This window comes from Bos indicus x Bos taurus, chromosome 13 (genome assembly GCF_003369695.1).
Source record: "Bos indicus x Bos taurus breed Angus x Brahman F1 hybrid chromosome 13, Bos_hybrid_MaternalHap_v2.0, whole genome shotgun sequence".
Classification (NCBI taxonomy): domain Eukaryota; kingdom Metazoa; phylum Chordata; class Mammalia; order Artiodactyla; family Bovidae; genus Bos; species Bos indicus x Bos taurus.
In genome coordinates, this window is record NC_040088.1 from 40,387,268 (window position 1) to 40,405,504 (window position 18,237).

At 44.8% G+C, this 18,237-nt stretch overlaps 1 protein-coding gene across 7 annotated transcripts in view; it reads left to right on the forward strand.

Moving 5' to 3' along the window:
• TASOR2 (transcription activation suppressor family member 2) overlaps positions 1–17,535 on the forward strand; it is a 67,049-nt gene extending 49,514 nt beyond the window's left edge. For 5 of the 7 annotated variants that reach the window (XM_027559531.1, XM_027559529.1, XM_027559528.1 and 2 more), the window contains 10 exons: positions 557–799; positions 1,686–1,874; positions 4,151–5,009; positions 6,755–7,184; positions 7,755–11,504; positions 13,509–13,634; positions 14,324–14,477; positions 15,299–15,404; positions 15,842–16,023; positions 16,384–17,535. In XM_027559531.1, coding sequence (XP_027415332.1) covers positions 557–799; positions 1,686–1,874; positions 4,151–5,009; positions 6,755–7,184; positions 7,755–11,504; positions 13,509–13,634; positions 14,324–14,477; positions 15,299–15,404; positions 15,842–16,023; positions 16,384–16,502 — 6,158 coding nt within the window. In that variant the 3' untranslated portion in view covers positions 16,503–17,535. The remainder of the gene's footprint in view (positions 1–556; positions 800–1,685; positions 1,875–4,150; positions 5,010–6,754; positions 7,185–7,754; positions 11,505–13,508; positions 13,635–14,323; positions 14,478–15,298; positions 15,405–15,841; positions 16,024–16,383) is intronic. The other 2 variants (XM_027559532.1, XM_027559533.1) reach the window with 2 other exon arrangements.
• The last annotated feature ends 702 nt before the right edge of the window (positions 17,536–18,237 follow it).

Genomic DNA, 18,237 nt, shown 5'->3' on the forward strand with positions numbered 1-18,237 from the left:
TTTCAGTGTACCTTCCTGCATCTTCTCTTAAGAGGTGATTTTTTTCAGGCGGGTGTTAAGGCTTTGGTATTAATATTTAGGTGTAGTGAAGAAAAACATGTAAGGTCTTTGTGAATCTGCAGTCTCATCTCTGCAGTGTGCTTACGGTTTCAACCACGTCACTTCATGGGACCTCTGTCGCTTTTGGGTAAATTGAATTATTTGTCCCAGTGCTGTGAACTAGAATATTCAGCCTTACCTGTTACATCAGTCAGCAAAGATTATGGAATTTTTTCTTTAATTGTTGTTTTATTTTTATAAAGTTACTACTCTGATATTTTCTTCTAATCTGGATAGATAGACCAGACTTAACAAGTTCATATTTTTATACTTATGTGAGAGGTTTTTAACTCTTGCTTTGTTTAAAAAAAATTGTTAATGAACTATCCCAAATTTTATATTTTATTCCCCATTACTAAAGTTATTCCCCACACAACAAAAGAAATCAAAGGAGAAAGCTATGCTGATAAATATGTGAGCCCCCACCCCTTAAAAAATGGTGTCTTTTCTGCATAAGGTGCTGAGGTGCTGACTACACAGTTTGTACAGATACCCAAACTGGGTAGGAAAGCCCAAGAAGCTCCTAGTTCTAAAGATGTTCCAGTGGCAACGAATGCTAAAAGGGCAAGGAGACGAGCGACCTCTCCAGACACACCTGTTCCAACGGCTAAGCCACCCATGAAGAAACCTCCACAGAAACAGAGGGTAAATATAGTAAAAGGCAATCAGAATCCAAGACTCAGAAAACAGCCACAACCTGGTAAGAAACACACTTCCTATATATTTCAGCACCACAATACAGACTAATCAAGATTGCAAGATAGTATATTGACTAGTATGAGATCAGCTGAAGTCTGTTAGGTCCTTGCTGTCTTCTGTAGTTCAGACTCTGACAGGACGAGTAACTTGGTTTCCTATTGTGAATAAATTAGGAAAGTGTGAAGATTCTTGCCTTTACTAAGTAAAACCTACTTTTAAGTTTCCAGAAAGCCTGAACAGGAACAGTTTACCAGAGTTAAAGTATAAATGGTCTTTTTAAGTGACTAAATTCACAAGCAATAGCATATGGCAGTACTTTCCTGGACCATAATCAGTTATAAAAAGGAGACGGTTATAAGTCTGCCCAGAGGGAACTGTAAAGAGGTGGTTCAAAGCAGTCAGGAATCCAGAATGCTGTATTTGGTCTTAAAAGGCATTAAATTTATTTAGTTCTGCATTTGTGGAAGAGGATAACGGAATCTCTTTATGAGAGCTTCTGTGTTCCACCTGCTGGAAGCTCCTCATCACTGGAAAGTTCTCAATCACCGTGGCCTTGGCTCTTCTCCTCGCTCACACCGATCTCGTGCCCACGTTCTCTGAGTGCAGTACAGCCCCCACCACTTGGCAAGACCTGCACCATTTACAGGGTCTTCAGTTTTGAGTCTGTTGTGCTACATGGTGCTGTTTCTTGTTTAGAAAAACCTTCATTTCCTCATACCTTTGTAATCCTATCAGTTTTCTGTCTAATCTCATGATTCTGCTTTCTCTCTTATCTCTCTTTAGATTTTTAAAAAAATCTTAGGTGGAATTCAGGGAAAGAAACTTTTGTTGATGTGATGGTATTACCGATGAGCTTGGTTTTTTCTTTCCTCTTTTTTTTCTTTTAGTTTTCAAGTGCACCTCACTGCAGCAAAACCCATGCCCCCCACATTGGAGGCACGGAGTCTTAACCACTGGACCTATAGGGAAGTCCCTTTCCTCAGTTTGTTCAAAGTTGTTTATGACTGAAGATGTTCTGAAATCTCATCACTGTACAGCCTATAGAGAGTCTGCTTGTCGCCCCAGGCGGTCACAAGGTAGTCTCCCCAGGGCTCCACGTCTCTCCCTTGCCGTTTCCCTGTGCCGGGCTCCCACACTCCGCACCTGGGGTCACTGCTGTGCGTCACCTGTGCTCAGTTCAGTCACATGGAGGCGTTTTCTGGGGCTCTGATCTGCACTCATCTCTCCGTTCTTTCAGTTCCTTTTGGGCTTTTGAGAACATTAAAGAATTGCATTCATACTCTTCCAGTTATCTAGTGTGACTTGGTCCTGTCTTTCCAATTAGTTTGTAAACAGGATGAGCATAGACACATACGTAATGCATTGTATTCTTTGCCATGTCATTAGAATTCCTTGTGCTGAACTGGCCTCCAGATACTTGCAGGCTAGTCCATTAGTGGGAGGAGGTATATGATGTCATTGGCAGAAAATGCAAAGTTTTCACAATATGCATTCAGGAAAAGGCTGACTTATATTGCAAATGTCTGTATACATTGTGCAGCCATATTCCAAGTTAAAACTGTAAGATTACCACCTTTTAAATAATGTCTTAATTTTTCTTTTATGTCTTAATCTGCTTCATTTCTTTTACTTGAAATATTAGAGTTTAAGAAGGCTCAGTCATTTTGTTACTGAAACGAATAGTTTTCTGTCCTTTTTAAAGTTTTCAATATAGTTTTTATTTATTGAAATCTCTATTTTTATAATTCATTTGGCATCTTCTTATCTATATTTCTTAAAAGAGATAAACAGTATTGTATTTTTAATGAATTGAAAACCTCTAACAAGTCAGTACTTAAGTGATTTACTTGAAATGCTGCTGCTAAGTCGCTTCAGTCGTGTCCGACTCTGTGCGACCCCATAGACGGCAGCCCACCAGGCTCCCCCGTCCCTGGGATTCTCCAGGCAAGAACACTGGAGTGGGTTGCCATTTCCTTCTCCAGTGCATGAAAGGGAAAAGGGAAAGTGACATGACTCTTAGCGACCCCATGGACTACAGCCTTCCGTCCATGGGATTTTCCAGGCAAGAGTACTGGAGTGGTTGCCAGTGCCTTCTCTGTTACCTGAAATGACACGTATTTATTAAAATGAACTCTTTCGCTTGATTCTATCCAGAATGACACTTGGTGTAAGAGCCATGGTATTAAAGGGTAGAATGAACTGTCAGCACATACATCGATCCTAAAATGGATTTCGTGTTTCCAGTACACCCAGGGAGTTCATGAGACAGCTCTCTGGGTCACTTTCTCCCACCTCACTCCCTTGGAGCTTTATATGTTAAATAAAAACTGGGCAGTGCTTGATTAATTCCACCCTCCTCACCATACACACACTCTCATCTTTTTGTTTGATGACCTCATAAGCCAGAGTTTCCGCTATAAATGTATTGTCACTGGCCTTTGGAGACAGGTTGGTAATTCATGTCGGACCTGCTATTTCTAGTTATAAAGAGGGGCACAGTTGGCTTTTCTGTCCATCTAGCCACCTGCTACAGGGACTCACTGCCTGGTACTGTTGTGAGCTTTGTCCTTTGTGGTAACCACTTTTAAGAAGGCTGAGAAGGCAAGTAAACCACCTGAGCGTGTGTTTTCTGACCAAAGGCACATGGGGAGAGTTGACTACCTGCTGAAAGAATTATCAGTAGATGAGGAGATTTGCTTTTTTGCAGAGTAGAGGGGAAATGTTTTCAATGTAAAAACTGAAGTTTTAAAACTTGAAGTTAATTGGTCATTCAGAATATTCTTAAAACAGTTCTCATGTTTTATTCTTATCATAACATTATATTTAAACATCAGTATGGTTAAAATCGTCTCTATTTTGAACTTAGGTGATTTTTGTAGTAACTTGTAAAATAATTTCTAAGGAAGTATATTAACATTCTATAATATACACTTTAAACTTAGAAACTCTTAGATTCTCACTAGACTGTAAGCCCTCTGAAGGCAGAAGTCTTGTTTTCTTGTTTTGAGGGTGGTTGGTTTTTTATTTTTTTGTCTTTGTCTTATTTCTCTAGCTGAGCAATATGCCTTGTGTGTAGATCAGTACATGCAGTTTCAAAGGGTGATTTTTTTTAAAATTAATATGCATACTCCTTAGGACTGGTTCTTCTGGTAAACACATTATAAAGCCTCAGGGAACTGGACAAGACCTCAGTCTGATAATAAAAACTTAATACAAACTTTGCAACATACCAAGAGGTTTTTCTTAAATACATCCCCTTAACTGTTGACTTTCATTGAGCCATAGTAATACAACAAAGAATTAGTTCTATGGAAATCAAATGTTATATATCTTTTTTTCTTTTACACTGAAGCCAAAGGAGAAACTGCTTTACAGCTTCAATCAGAAATTTCCAGTGGTCAAGATGTTATTAGCATAAATACAGCCCAACCAGAACATGTCACGGTGGCCCCAAAAGCCCCGACTGAAACCTCTGTTGTCGGCTGTGACTCCCAGGCCCTTAACATGCTGGCCGACCTGGCTCTGAGTGCTGCTACCTCTAGCACGACATCCCCCGAGCCCAGAAACCTCTCCGGCTCCCTGGAGCCGCCGCAAAACAGTGTTCTGCTTTCTAAAGAACAGCCTTTGCGTGGGACATCAGACCACGAATACCACAGAGGAGTTAAAAGTCAGAAAGGTGGGCCGTCACCCAAGCCGTCCTCTGACCAGAGTAGGCTGTCATCAGACCCCACAGTCAGCCCAGAGGAAGAGAGCGTGGGTCCTGGCAGTTGGGCGCCTGCAGAAGCCCAGCCAGCACTTCCCAAGGAGATCCACGAGAGTTCCGATGCAAGCCAGAGCTCTTTCGTGGCTGCGGAGCATTCCTACGCCCTGCTCCTCGCAGAACATTCAAAGAGGGGGAGCCCAGCCCTGGCCTTTGCCAAGACCAGCACCAAAGGCTCTGACATGGGGACCCCTGTGGGGAAGGTGATACCCTTCCTGCGCACGAAGATGAAGTCCCCGCTACAGAAGCTCTCCATGGCCCTGGCCTTCAGGCACAGGGGCAGGTTGCTGCCCACTGGCACGCAGGACTTCCGCTGCTCCTCACACACCGTATTCTGCTGTGACGGCTCCTTTAAGGTCACGTTCACATGTGAAGCAGATTACTCTTTCAGCTTAGACAGCAAGTACACCAACAACCCTCTGGAGAAGACTGTGGTCAGAGCACTGCATGGGTGAGTAGGGGCGACATTGGGTAGATACCTCAATGTAGGGAGAAGGGATACTGTGCTCATTCTGAGGAGGGAGAAAAAAGGGTGTAAAATCCAGTAAATGGGGAGTAATACAGAGCAGTGGATCATTGAGATGCTCCTTCATGAGTCTTTCTGGTCCTTGAATTGTAATCTGTAAATAAGATCTTGGTGGAAAATAGTGAGGTAAAGGAATAATGCTTTGCAGACTGAATCCCAGAAGAAACATTTAAAGAATTACCTGGGGACTTCCCTGGTGGTCCAGTGGCTGAGATTCCTCCTTCCCCAAGCAGGATTAGGATTAGGTTCAATCCCTAGTCAGGGAACTAGATCCCATGTGCTTCAACTAAGACCCAGTGCAGCCACATAAGTAAATAATTTAAAAAACAAAACTTGTAGCTTGTCAAGTTGGTCACATTGCTGTGAGTGAGCATGTTTACATGGGGTTTTTCTAGAAATTTCCTTAGGGATCAAGGCAGAATAGCAGAGAGCTAAGAGCACTGGCTTTGGAGCATGGACCAGCCTCGGTGTTGAGTCAAGGCTCCCCCAGCTCTCAGAACAGCACTTCTGGCCCTTCCTGATACTCAACCCGGGAGCTCACTGAACTGTGGGTTCTGACTCTGTTTGGGGTAGGGCCTGAGAGTCTACATTTCTCTCCAGTGTCCAGATGACACCTGCGAAGGGTGACAGTCTGTGGGCAATGTTTTTAACATGAGTTTAATAATAGCCATGTATAAGGGTTTGCATGGTGACAGGCTGGTATTGAACAGTGACTATCACTGTTAGCAGTGAGCATTGGCCTGTGACCTTAGCACCTAGCAGGGGGATGATGCTTGTGCGAGGCCCTGAATTCCTTCGGACTCCTCTCGCTCCAGGACCAGCTCACACCTAAGAGCCTGCATTTGCTCAAGAGGGTCACTTCCTTCCCCTGAACCCTGCTTCACTGAAGCCCCACTCTGTAACCCCTCTGACTCACTGCACTCGCTCTGCTGTTCTTTGGCCTGGCACATGGCCAGAAGTGTGTTCTGTCTCCCTTCTGGTTTCAGGAGAGTCTTCAAAGCTTGGATCTGAAAATAGTGCAGTTCTGTTGAACTGCCTGACTACTTTAATCTTCAGACTTCCCAACTGTTAGACATGTAGAATTAGAAAAGAAATGAGTTGGCCAGACTTCCCAGAAGCCAAGAGATGAGGATTTGGGAAGTCACTGAAGCCATTATTCACATAAGGTATCTGTTTTGTCCCAGGAGAGCTCGCATTGAATTTGGGGAGAGCCCCAGGCTCAGAACGGAAAGGCCTATGTTCTGATCATGGTTCTTGCATTCACAGAGTTTGTGTTTGGAAAGAAGTCACTTAAAACTCTGATTTCCAGCTCCTTGCTCTGTCTCTGTAAAAAGAAGGGATGAGATGCATTGTAATTATTTGTTAATTAACTTCATTTTTGTCTTATTTTTATTTCATGCTCATGTAATTTTTGGAGAAGGCCATGGCAATCCACTCCAATACTCTTGCCTGGAAAATCCCATGGGCGGAGGATCCTGGTAGGCTGCCATCTATGGGGTCGCAGAGAGTGGACACGACTGAAGCAACTTAGCAGCAGCAGCATGTAATTTTAAAAGAAAACTGAACATAAAAACTAAGGTTAATGATGAAGGCACTTGCTTTATGATATGACAGTCATCTAAAAGAGTCATCTTCAACTATTTTCATTTGTTCCTTCTTTAAACCCTCAGGCCCTGGAATACTGATTTACCAGATAACGTGGAAGAGGTGAAGCTTCTGCTGCATATGTGGGTGGCTCTGTTTTATAGCAGACAGAACAAAGTTGTGCGGTCATCCCGGAAAGTCGTTGAACACAGCAACCCAGCAAAATACGTGTCCATAAATAGCACACTAGAGTCATTTGAGTTTGGTGAAATCGAGGAGCCCTCCAGAGTAGAGAGGTTCTCCGTAGACCCTCTGGTGGAGGCCAGTGAGGCTCCCAGAGGCCATGCAGCTGAGGTGTCCTGCCCTGACGCTGACCCCCTGCGTCCTTTCACAAAGCCGTCTCCTGTGAGAGGCCTGGAGCTCTGGGTGCAGAACGAACAGAAAGAAATATTTGCAACAGTGGGTCACCAGGAAAGCCCAGAAAGCCAGAATTTCATCTGTTCTTATAATAATGAGGTCAGTAAAGCTGAATACTAAAAATGCTGGTATTACTTTTGAAGAAATTTTTTTGTACATAAAATCACTTTCAAAACAAGGCACTGATTTCTTTTAGGAAAGTGGATTCTCTGTGTACAGGATTATAATGCCAGAAACTTAAGTTTTCAAACTCCACGTTGTCTGCTGTTGGAGCTTATCTACCATCCTGATTGAAGAAATGAAAATAGGAAAAGAATCGTAAGGGTCAGATGATCTAGGAGCCAGCCATAATTATGTAGCTTTTTAGTAGTGTGATTTGGGGCCAATTACTTATTCTCTCTGAGCTGAATAATACTTACTGTGTCTTACCTAGAATAGTGTTTATTGGAGCTTTTGTGTGTGTATTTTAAAAAAATCTCTCTCTCGGGTGTATTTTAAGCCTATGTAAGAAGAGAGGGATTTGCTTGGTCTCTGCCCTGTGAAGATTCAAAAGGACAGAGCTAGCTAAAATCGTTCTTTGTCTGTTCTTCCCATGTGTAAATTTTTTAAAAATTATGTATTTTAGACTCTCGGTTTTTTTATTTATTTATTTTGCTTTAATCATTTCAGATAATTAGGGGGAAAGCTGAACAAGAGTCATCAGGTAAACTGGAGACTTCCAATCTTGTGCTTCCTTGCATTGGAAACACTCAAGCTAATGGACCTTCTATTCCTGGTGAAGATGAAACCTTTGAGCCTCTTGATAACACACAAGTGACCTCTTATAATGATACTGCCCCACAAACCACATTTGCCAAGACTTATGATGAGATCAACAGTCCATCAATGATTTGTCAGAAGTCTGTGTATAGCACCCTTGAGAGCAAAGTTGATATTTTTCATGCACAAAGGGAAACAGAAGCAGATGCTCTGCAGGGCCTTACCCAGTGTAGCAGCCCCATAAACAAAGAATGTCAGCCATTGTTGGAGGGGAAGGGTGATATGGGGTATGTGATGATTAATCTGGAACCAGTTACACTCACTTTGGAAAAAAGTGCCTACATGCCAGTACAGACAGAAGCTGTCAACAGAGCTGACAAACCAACAGCCTTTAACGTGGAGTTGACTAAACAGGTGTCACCTGCTGCAAGCCTTAGACATCCTGTGTCCACATTTGAAAAGTCACAGATGCAGGGCCTTGGGGAAAACCCCTCACTGGCGGTGTCAGGACCAAAGGGCACTCAGTACCTCCATGCCTCCTCAGTGCGTAGAGAGACACTTGCTGAAGAAACATGTTCCTTACAGAAGGGACAGGCTGTGGCAGGCTCACCTTCACCATCTGATAATCCCATGGTAATGGAAGCATTACCATTGGCTAAAAGTCCAAATTACTTGTTACCCAGAGAAGAAATGAAACTCTCTCAAGAATTCCTTCTCCCAACACAGAATCTCTTGAGCATCTCTTCAGAAGAAATAATAGAGCCGTCCCAGGTTGAAGTGGTTCCTTCGTCAGCCTCTGCCCCCTTGGGAAAAAAGGATTCCCTTAACTGCATCACATCACTAAGGAATACTCTGTGTGGCTCTTCAGAACTAAAGAAGGACAAGAGTGGTCTGAACAGTGAAAATATTAGTATTCAATCATTTAATTCCACATTTACCAAAGAAGCAGGCCTGTCTGTGAATGGAGAGGAGGTCAGCCTCAAGGTATCAGAGGAGGATTCCAACCTTGACCTCACTCTCACCCTATCACCACCCACGAGTCCTAGGGAAGAAGCGCCCACTGGTGAAGTGGAGCAACTGCGGGAGGCCCCGCTACCCTGCATAGACCTTCAGGAGATGGCAGAGGAAATACTCGTGCCTGAAGAGGTTCCTTTCATAGAAAACAGAGACGTGAACTCTGCTGCTAACACGTCTGTGAAACCAGCAGAAAACAAAGAGGGAAAAGGTGATCATTTACAGACAGTGGCTTTCATACTTTCTAAAGAAACGTGTACCCTGGAGGTTGCGGAGGAAGTTCACCTTGCCTCTGACTTCCCATTTGGTTCCTTGATTGAAGAAGTGTCACCAGCTTCCAGCCCTGACCCCCAGGCACCAGTGGAAGAAGCACCACCAGCTCAGGCCACATCTCCATGTGGTCTGAAACAGTGTGACGCGCTTGGTGAGAAAAGCACCAGCCTCTCCAAGGTCGAGTCAGGAGATTTGGCCATAACAGAAAAGGAAAGTTCTCTTGTTACTGCCACCCATCCAGTGGAACAGGATAACTCAGCTCAGGTACAGCAGATGCAGCTTTCTGCTGAAACACCTCTACAATTACAGAACCGCGCAGGAAGAAAAGGTAGATTCTTAATCCTTCCTGGTGACGTCACTCAGGAAACTGGCCAGAGTAAATGTGGGGAGGGCTTCTCCCTCTCAGGAAAGGGGCCGGACTGCGATGGCACGGTAACCCAGCCTGCCTGCACTGCCACCTACGGAGGTTCTCTTGAAAACCTGGTATCGTCAGGATACCCATTGCAGCCCATGGGTGTGGAGACCTGCAGCCCCCACCCACATCATCGTGTCCTGGAGACCAGTGAGCCTTTCAGTCCTGCAGAGATCCCTGAAAACAAGTCTGCTGACATGTTTGTTTCTACAGCCACACCAGGTGCTGTGGTGACCAGCACTCAGAGCCTTCCTGAAGATGTTTTGAGCAGTGATGTGAAAACACACGAATGCTGTTACATCCTGGTTAAGTCCTTGCGCTCTGACCCAGTTGCTGGAGCTGAGGGTGTGCAGACCCACAGGCAACCAGAGTTCCCCAAGCCTGCACTCCCCTTGGGTGGGGCCACCGCAGCCCACAGCACAGGCCCCAGCAACACGGGGACAGGGTTCCCGACACAGGAAGTCCCGGTTGTCAGGATGACCCATCTGCTCGACAGTGAGGATAGTGGAGCCGAGTTACAGGGAAGAGCCGTGGATCCAGGAGGTGCCAGCCCCCAGGTGCTCACCAGCTCCCCACAAGGCAGACAGGAGCCAACCTGTCTGCTGCAGGAAGGGTCGCCATGTGCAGTATGGGATCTGCTCCGTGGTGGACTTCTCCCCACGTACCTGCAGGCTGATGCTCACCCAGGTACTGCAGCCCATGGCGAGAGTGCCAGTCCAGAGCCCAATGTGTCCTTTGCTCCCCGATCTGGTGCACCTCCCATTGGTGGGGTCTCCGAAGAGCAGCTGCAACGTGTGAGTGTGGGCGAGGCAGGCACAGGCGGAGGCATGGGTGTGGGTGTGCTCTCTGACATCTACTATGAACCCCTGTCTGGAGACTCAGATCAGGACTCTGTGGGTGAGTATGGACACCCCAGATACAACACAGAAGAGTCCCGTGCTTCACAATATGGCCACACTGGGAAAAGAGAAGGTGCATCCAAAGACAGTCACGACTCTTTCCTGAGCCTGAACACCAGTGATCACCACGACTGGGGCTACGCGAGCCAGGCTCCAGGGCTGGAGACCAGCATTCCTCCCAGAAGTTGGCTGGGTGGACTGAAGAAGGAAGCTACGTGTGTGCCCTGTTACGTCCAAATCCGAGATGTCTGCGGGGTCCCCAGGAGCTACGCCAACTTCACTGTGACCAGAGAGCTCAGAGACACCCCAAGAACCCTGCACGGCTTGAGGCGGCGCCCCAGGGGCATGGCCCCGTGTGGCTTGCTCAGCTCCTGGATGGACACCTGGCAGAGAACCGACGACCTCACCCAGAACACTTTAGACTTGGAGCACCTGCGTTTTGCGCACAAACTGAAACAAATTGTGAAGATGGGAGCCGCTCAGCATTCTGCCCTCTTCCCCAGTGCCTTTCCAAAGGAGCCCCCATCCCAGGTCACCACCGGGGCTTTTCCTGGGACCCCAATGCCCGCATGCCTGGGGCTGCCTCCCGCCTCCCGAAGCAGGAGTCCTCTTGTGGTGACAGTCGTGCATCAGATGCCCAACCATGTGGACCGCTCCTCCTCCTGGAAGAAGAGGTGTGGCCATGGTAGAAATCACCTCACAAACTCAGACCAGAATCAGACCGCCTCCTTCCACCTCCACAAGCTGAAATACAACAGTACATTGAAAGACTCGCGCAATGACATCGCTGTCATTCTCAGCGAGTATGCCGAGTTCAACAAGGTGATGCTGAGCAGCCGCCAGGTGGTCCAGGACACAGAACCGCCTGTGGCTTTGGGAGCGGCCATGCCCCGCGAGCTCTGTGTCTGCGGCCCACAGCCCACCTCCTATGAGGACCTGGTGGCCGACCTGTGCTCCAGCCTGCGCGTCAAGCTGGAGCGAGTGGTGAGGGAGGCGTGTTCCAGCAACTTCCTCTTCTACCTCATGGAGACTGAAGACAAGTCCTTCTTTGTCAGAACAAAGGTAAGGTGCCAGATTTTTCCTACAGTTTTTATTACTTTGATTGCAGGTCCAAGTTTTTTTTTTTTTAATAATACAGCATTCTCAGCTTCAGAAAGAAGCCACAATGTGGTATATCTTCTCAGCTCAGTCTTTCCGTGTCCCTGAGGCCGCTACAGAGCAGGGCAAGGTCCTATGTGCCTGCCTCCTGGGGGTCCTTCCCGTGTTGCCCTGGTCACTGAGCAGCTCCGGACCTGAGGAGGCTCCCCAAAGAGTAGACAGTAGAGAGGGCCTCCCAGAGCATAGTGGTCACCATCGGGTCAAAGGATCACACAGCAGCACTGAGACGACCACCCTAGGCACCTGGAAGGCGCTGAAAAGTGCTTCTGAAAGAGCAGCCGTGCTGTAGAGAGCATTTTCCCACCTCCACCGCCCGGAGGGTGGCTAAGTGAGGAAGAGCAGCCTCACGAAGCTCCCCAGGTGGCTGAGCCAGAGATGGTCTCCTGGGAGATGCTGATGGCTCCAATTTTGTATCATTTAAATATGATTTTTAAGTATTTATTTTTTCCAAATTTGTGAAATCTGTTCTGTGTAACTGGTATTTTTCCCGACCAAGGTTTCTTTTGCTGTCCATGGTTTTTGACAGATGGCTGCCAGATGTGGTCTCCTCCACCGCCATCATTGCTCCCATTTCACGCCATTTTGGGAAGCAGTTTTGTTGAAAAAAATACAGCATGAAATGGCCTTCAGTCTTTTTTGGAAGGTGCTTCGCCTCCAAAAGTAATCTGGATTTAAAACACAATTTATTTGTAGATAACACACACATTTCAACAGTGACTATTGTTTCATGGTAATACTTTGTCAGATGACCTCTATTTACAACAGAAAATAACAAATTGTGTGTTACTCAAGTGAGCAAGTGGACACCTTGTAAAATACATTGGAGAATAAAGTGCAATCAGGAGCAGTGTTTGTAGCTCAGAAAGCTCTCCTGAAAATTCGTCTGTTCAGGAGTGCCGATGGGGTGTCAAGCCCCGTTTACTCATGAAGTGATGAACGATATTAGATACTTAGATATTTTAGTGAGCTCTTTATTAAAAGAAATTTCGTCGGTAGGAGTATTTTTGAAAATACATCACCATACTTTTTTCATTTTAGATTTTTATTGGTGTATAGTTGATTTACCTGGAGGGAGGGCATGGCAACCCACTCCAGTTATCCTTGCCTGGAGAATCCCATGAACAAAGGAGCCTGGCATGCTACAGTTCATCGGGTCACAGAGTCAGACACAACTGAGTGACTTAGCACGTGGTTGATTTACAGTGTTGTATTAGCATCACCATACATTTTGAATGAAGAATTGAAAGTCAAAATTCAGGTTGACTTGAGATCCAAGGGGGATTGACCAAAGTAACCTTATTTTTATAAAAGAAATAACAAATGATGGACAGTGTTACTGGCAACCCTCCAGAATCCTCCATACCGGAACAGCATCAAAATCAGAGGACAAGGTTGAGGAACTTCTTTAACTACACGAGCTTATCCTCCCAACAAAGCTTACTGCGGTGCCATTGTGTGGGATACAGCCATGTCCCTCACCCCTGGTAACCAGGCCCAGTATAACCCCAGCACCTGCCACACCCCAGAGCCTACACTGTCCAACTTCTGCCAGCTTCTCCATCATGCGCCTTCGCTAGTAATACTCAGAGCAGTGCACAGGCATCAGGGCTGGTCAAAGTCCTGGAAAAACTGACTGAGGCTGCAGTTTTAAAGTAAATATCTTCATCCCCAGGCTGACTCCTTCAGAGGGAGTATGTGTGTTTGATGTTTCCGAAGAATCAGCCTTTGATATGGACATAAAAGATTCATTATAAAGTGCTCATCTAGTAGTAAAGACAAACTGCCATTTATGTGCCTTATTAGGACATAATTTAGTAAATGTGCTCTCATATATCTTCTGTCAGCAGTTTTATAACAGTTCTGTGCAAGTATCCTTTCTTAAATAATAGCTCTCTGTAAATCTTTCAGAATATCCTGAGGAAAGGAGGCCACACAGAAATCGAACCTCAGCATTTCTGTCAAGTATTTCAGAGAGAGAAAGGTGCACTCTTAGTCATCATCAGAAATGAAGATATAGCATCCCACCTGCATCAGGTAGGTTTGGAGATCACCTTCTTACAGAGATACGTATTCTGAGCATTTTTTATGTTGTTCTGAAATTAGCCTCATCACTGCCTTTTTATTTAGGGGAGAGGTTAAAACCCAATACCGTTGAATCTAAGTGGGAAGATAATGGGTTTGAGATACTGTGCTGCTGATACTAATGTTGTCATTTACCAAGGTATTGATCTGCAAATTATGTCTGCGAGTTAAGAATATCTTCACAGTAACTAAGGGAGAACGTCAATGAAAAGACACCGATTTTCCACCTGAAATATAAATCTGTACCTCTGGATATCTAACAGAAACAAGTCTTGCTTTAAAAGGACTTGTGAAAATTTTCTTAACTCTTTGTTACCATGGTTACCTATTAACTGAATAATTGTGCCAGGTCAAGCCCCTTTTGGGGACAAGCACAGTCCTGCATCAGGACGCTAACTGAACCCACAGCAGACTGCACTGAGCTGGAGACAGTGGTGAGCCTGCCACCTGATACACATCCCAAACCTCAGGAGTCCCAAACTCCATCCCCCACCTCTGGAGTTGAGAACACTGTGTAATTAACGGGTCAGTCGTCAGGGTTAAAGGTATTTCCAGCTGTTCTTGAGTCCCAACGCCCTTGGGTAAAAGTGACAGAAGTGACCCCATGACCCCGTCTTCACTGGGAACCTCTTATGTTACAGATCCCTTCTCTGCTGAAGCTGAAGCACTTTCCCAGGGTCGTCTTTGCCGGAGTCGACAGCCCTGAAGACATCCTCAATAACACCTACCAAGAGCTTTTTCGGACAGGAGGCTTTGTGGTATCAGATGACAAACTACTAGAGACTTTAACATTAGGTTGGTCTCTTATTTTCCTTTCTTATATAGTCAAATCAGTTTCTCCTTGCCCAGTGACCCAAATATTTCATCAAATAGAAATTATCAACTTACACATCAGTCACCATATACTGAGGGCTTAATTTCTGCCATATGCTGTGCTAAGCACTGTGCTCTTAACGTCTTTTGCACTAACCAGTCACCTCCCCCATCAGACCGCTCAGTAATGCAGCTAAACTATTCATACGCATTAGATTGTTATATTCAATTTCTCCCTTTGGCAAATCATCAGCTACATATTTGTTTAGAATCAGCCCTCTTTCCTCCGTTTCTGTTGCCATATCAACGCTCCCATCAGTACCAGAGAAATCTGAAAACCACTACTCAGTCAGCTCAGTTACCTGCTTGAACACTCGTATCTGCTTTCTCTCGGAGCAGTGACTGACACAGAAGGATGTCAGAGCACAGGGCAGTACTTTTATATAGTTGAAGTCTCTGCAGCTCCGATGCCTCATGAGAAATATGGATACCACTTCTGCACTGAATTTTAACTTGTATCATGAATGTTGCAAGTATTTATAGATTCTGTGTTAAGCCTGCTGCAGCAGGACCCACTTCTCCATGTCCATGGTCTATATGACTGCAGTGCTGCCTCTACTCACTCCTCCCCTGCGGGAGCATGAATGAGCAGGGCTGGGTTGAGAAGCCCGCCCTGCAAAAGAGGGGGCAGTGATGGTGCACACACAAGCACGGGGCCTTATTTCTCACAGGTGATCACTGGGCTTTGACGAGCCAGCAATCCTAAAACACATCTTCTCTTGTTAAACTTGTTCTATCCCTAGTTCAACTGAAGGAAATTGTCAAAATCCTAGAGAAACTAAATGAAAATGGAAGATGGAAGTGGTTGCTTCACTACAGGGAAAATAAAAAGCTAAAGGAAGATGTAAGGTAAGACCTTCATGGAAGGTGAGGCCTGGGGGGGGGTGGAGAACCCCCAAGTTCACCTTGAAGTGTTCCCTGAGTTCTAGATCAGCATCGGTCAAGTGCTGCCCCAAGGTTATGGACTTACATAAGATCTTGAGGGGAAATGGCTGAGCACGGAGGCTGGGGAAAGGTGTGTACTTAGGAGAGGAACCAAGGGAGCAGACCTGAGAGCCAGCACTGCCAGGGAGGGGCAGAGCCCTCACAGGGCTTCATTACCAGAGCACTTCAGAGGGGAGGTGAGGAAGGTTCAAGATCAGGAGTAAGTGGAGACCAGATTAAAGGGGAAGGAGTATAACTGACTGTAGTGAAGACAAAAAGTCTAGGAATAAAACTGAAAATTAAGATACAGGAAAATAATACCTTTCACAAACTTAATCTAAATTTAATATTGTATTTTTCAGAGTGGATTCAATTGCACATAAAAAGAACTTAATATTGAAATCGTATCAGAGTGCAAACATCATTGAGCTGCTTCACTATCACCAGTGTGACTCTCGACCATCAACCAAAGCTGAGCATCTGAAATGTCTGGTGAACCTGCAGGTTCAGCACATCCACGCCAGGTTTGCTGTCTTCCTGACAGGTAATTCACACCCTTAGTGCTACCTGATTGTCATCAGCCAGGAAATGCCCTTCCAGGTGGAATCATTGGCAGCCTGCACACACACAAGGCTGGGGCGAGTAGAGCAGATTTTATTTCCTTAGATAAAGGTCTGTTAAGTGAAACCATCCACGGTTTTAAACAAGACTTAAGGAATGACGGCCCATCAGTGGTTTCAGCACCCCATCCCCAAGGCAGCTGACCCCAAAGTTTCCAGTCTTGTTCTTCATTTGACACAGGCTCCTTCTTCCCCTCATACGTAATGTAGTAATAAAAGGTGTATACACCAAAGCTGTATACAAATAATGAATTATTCACCAAAAGTTATTTTTCTTTTTACAGAAAAGCCTGTGGTCTCCAGAGAAGTCTTTGAAAATAGTGGCATCCTTGTGACAGATGTAAATGACTTTATTGAAAATATACAGAAAGTAGCAGCTCCATTTCGGGGTAGCTACTGGTAAGAACACTTCCCAAACACTCCCATATGAGATGGAATTGACAGGAGTAGAGACCGACATCTGTGTCTATGAGAAACCAGTTGCTCAGCAACTGTTTTGTATGTTACACATCATGCTGTAAATTTAAAGTGTTTTTTTAGGGGTGGAATTGCTGCTGGTTTGGCATACAGGGGACGTTCTCAAGTATCACTAATGAATAACTACTTTCTGAATGATAAACGTTTTCACTTGCAGACAGAAGACAATGTAGACTCCTGGATATTTTCCCCAGTAGATATCATCCTACTTATGCAACAGTTCTTGGTTATTTTGTTTTAAAGACAGAATTATCAATTTTGTATTTATCCAGGTGGCTCAACTGCAGCTTACCTAGACATCGACGATGCCAACAATAAATTCATATTTCCCCTTTTCTTTGAAAAATCTTTGAAATCTCAGTGTTTTGCAACCTGGGGAAATGTTTTCCTTCATGTTTTACACATTGCTAGAATGACTTTGTTCACAGCAGCACTGCACTTTTTCATTAGCTTTGGACTGCAGTGTTCAATAGTATTTTCATTTTGAACAGAATGTTTTCAGAGCTATTAATTGACCTTAACATTAAAAATAAGAATTTTACAAGTATACTGAATTGTAGCAAAAAATACACCTATTTTAACCAGTAGCTCTGTTTTTGCATGTTAGGGTCAAATATGCATCTGTAATGCATGTGACAGTCTGTTTTAAAGGTTTTACCACATAGACTCTTAAGTGTTATATCTCCTGTTATTCATGCTACACTACATGAAGTTAGTTTTTTCCTAAACGGTACAAATTTATGAACCATCATTTTTCACTTACTCAGTTTATGTAAATACTGCACTACAAAATCAGTCCTGAGGAAGAAATAATCATTTATTTATGTTAGAAATAATTTCTACAATAATCCTTAAAACTCAAAACCAAGCAAAAAACATTTGTACGATACATAGTATCTATTTGGAACAAAGATTTTTGTAACTAATTTCTTTTTTTTAATAAAGACAACTAAAAATCATTCAATTGCTTCTGCAATGACTTTATAGTAAAAATTAAATGTTAGGGAAGATTTATAGCAGTTTAAAATTTTTCAGGCCACTTAGAATAAACTGCTTCCAAAAAATAAATAAATAAAATAAACTGCTTCCAGAGGAATGGTCCCACTTACCTCACTATAGCCTCACTCCTTTGGCCTTGTCCCCACAGACCTGCCTGGTGTTCCCCTATCCCAGGTGTAGCCGGCCAGAGCAACAGGATCCAGCAGGGGACAGCTCGGGACCGCCCCCCACCCCCAGGCCTGGCCTTCTTGGGGTCACGCTAGGCCTGTCCCTCAGGAAGTCATTTACCTGCTTCATATCCTGCCCCTACTGAACCCAACGTGCTAATAACTTCACTTGTTGTCTTCCTAGGAGGAGGAATACAGTTGAATTTTAACTGTCTTTACCCTAGCTCTTAGAAAACCAACCAGTTCATTTTTACCCCAGGGACAAGAATCTAGTAGGAGAACCATAACTGAATTAGGTACCCTGCATTAATCAGAAATCACTACAGAAAAGGAGAGCACATGGCCAACACACCTGCCACCTGCCCAGCATGGCACCTGCCCTGCACCTCCTCTGCTGAAGACGGAGAGCCGCCCGCAGGCGCCTGCCAGGCCATCTGTCCTGTGACTGAGGGCTGAGCCACACTGAGAGGGTGGGCACGCTAGGCTGAGCTCCGG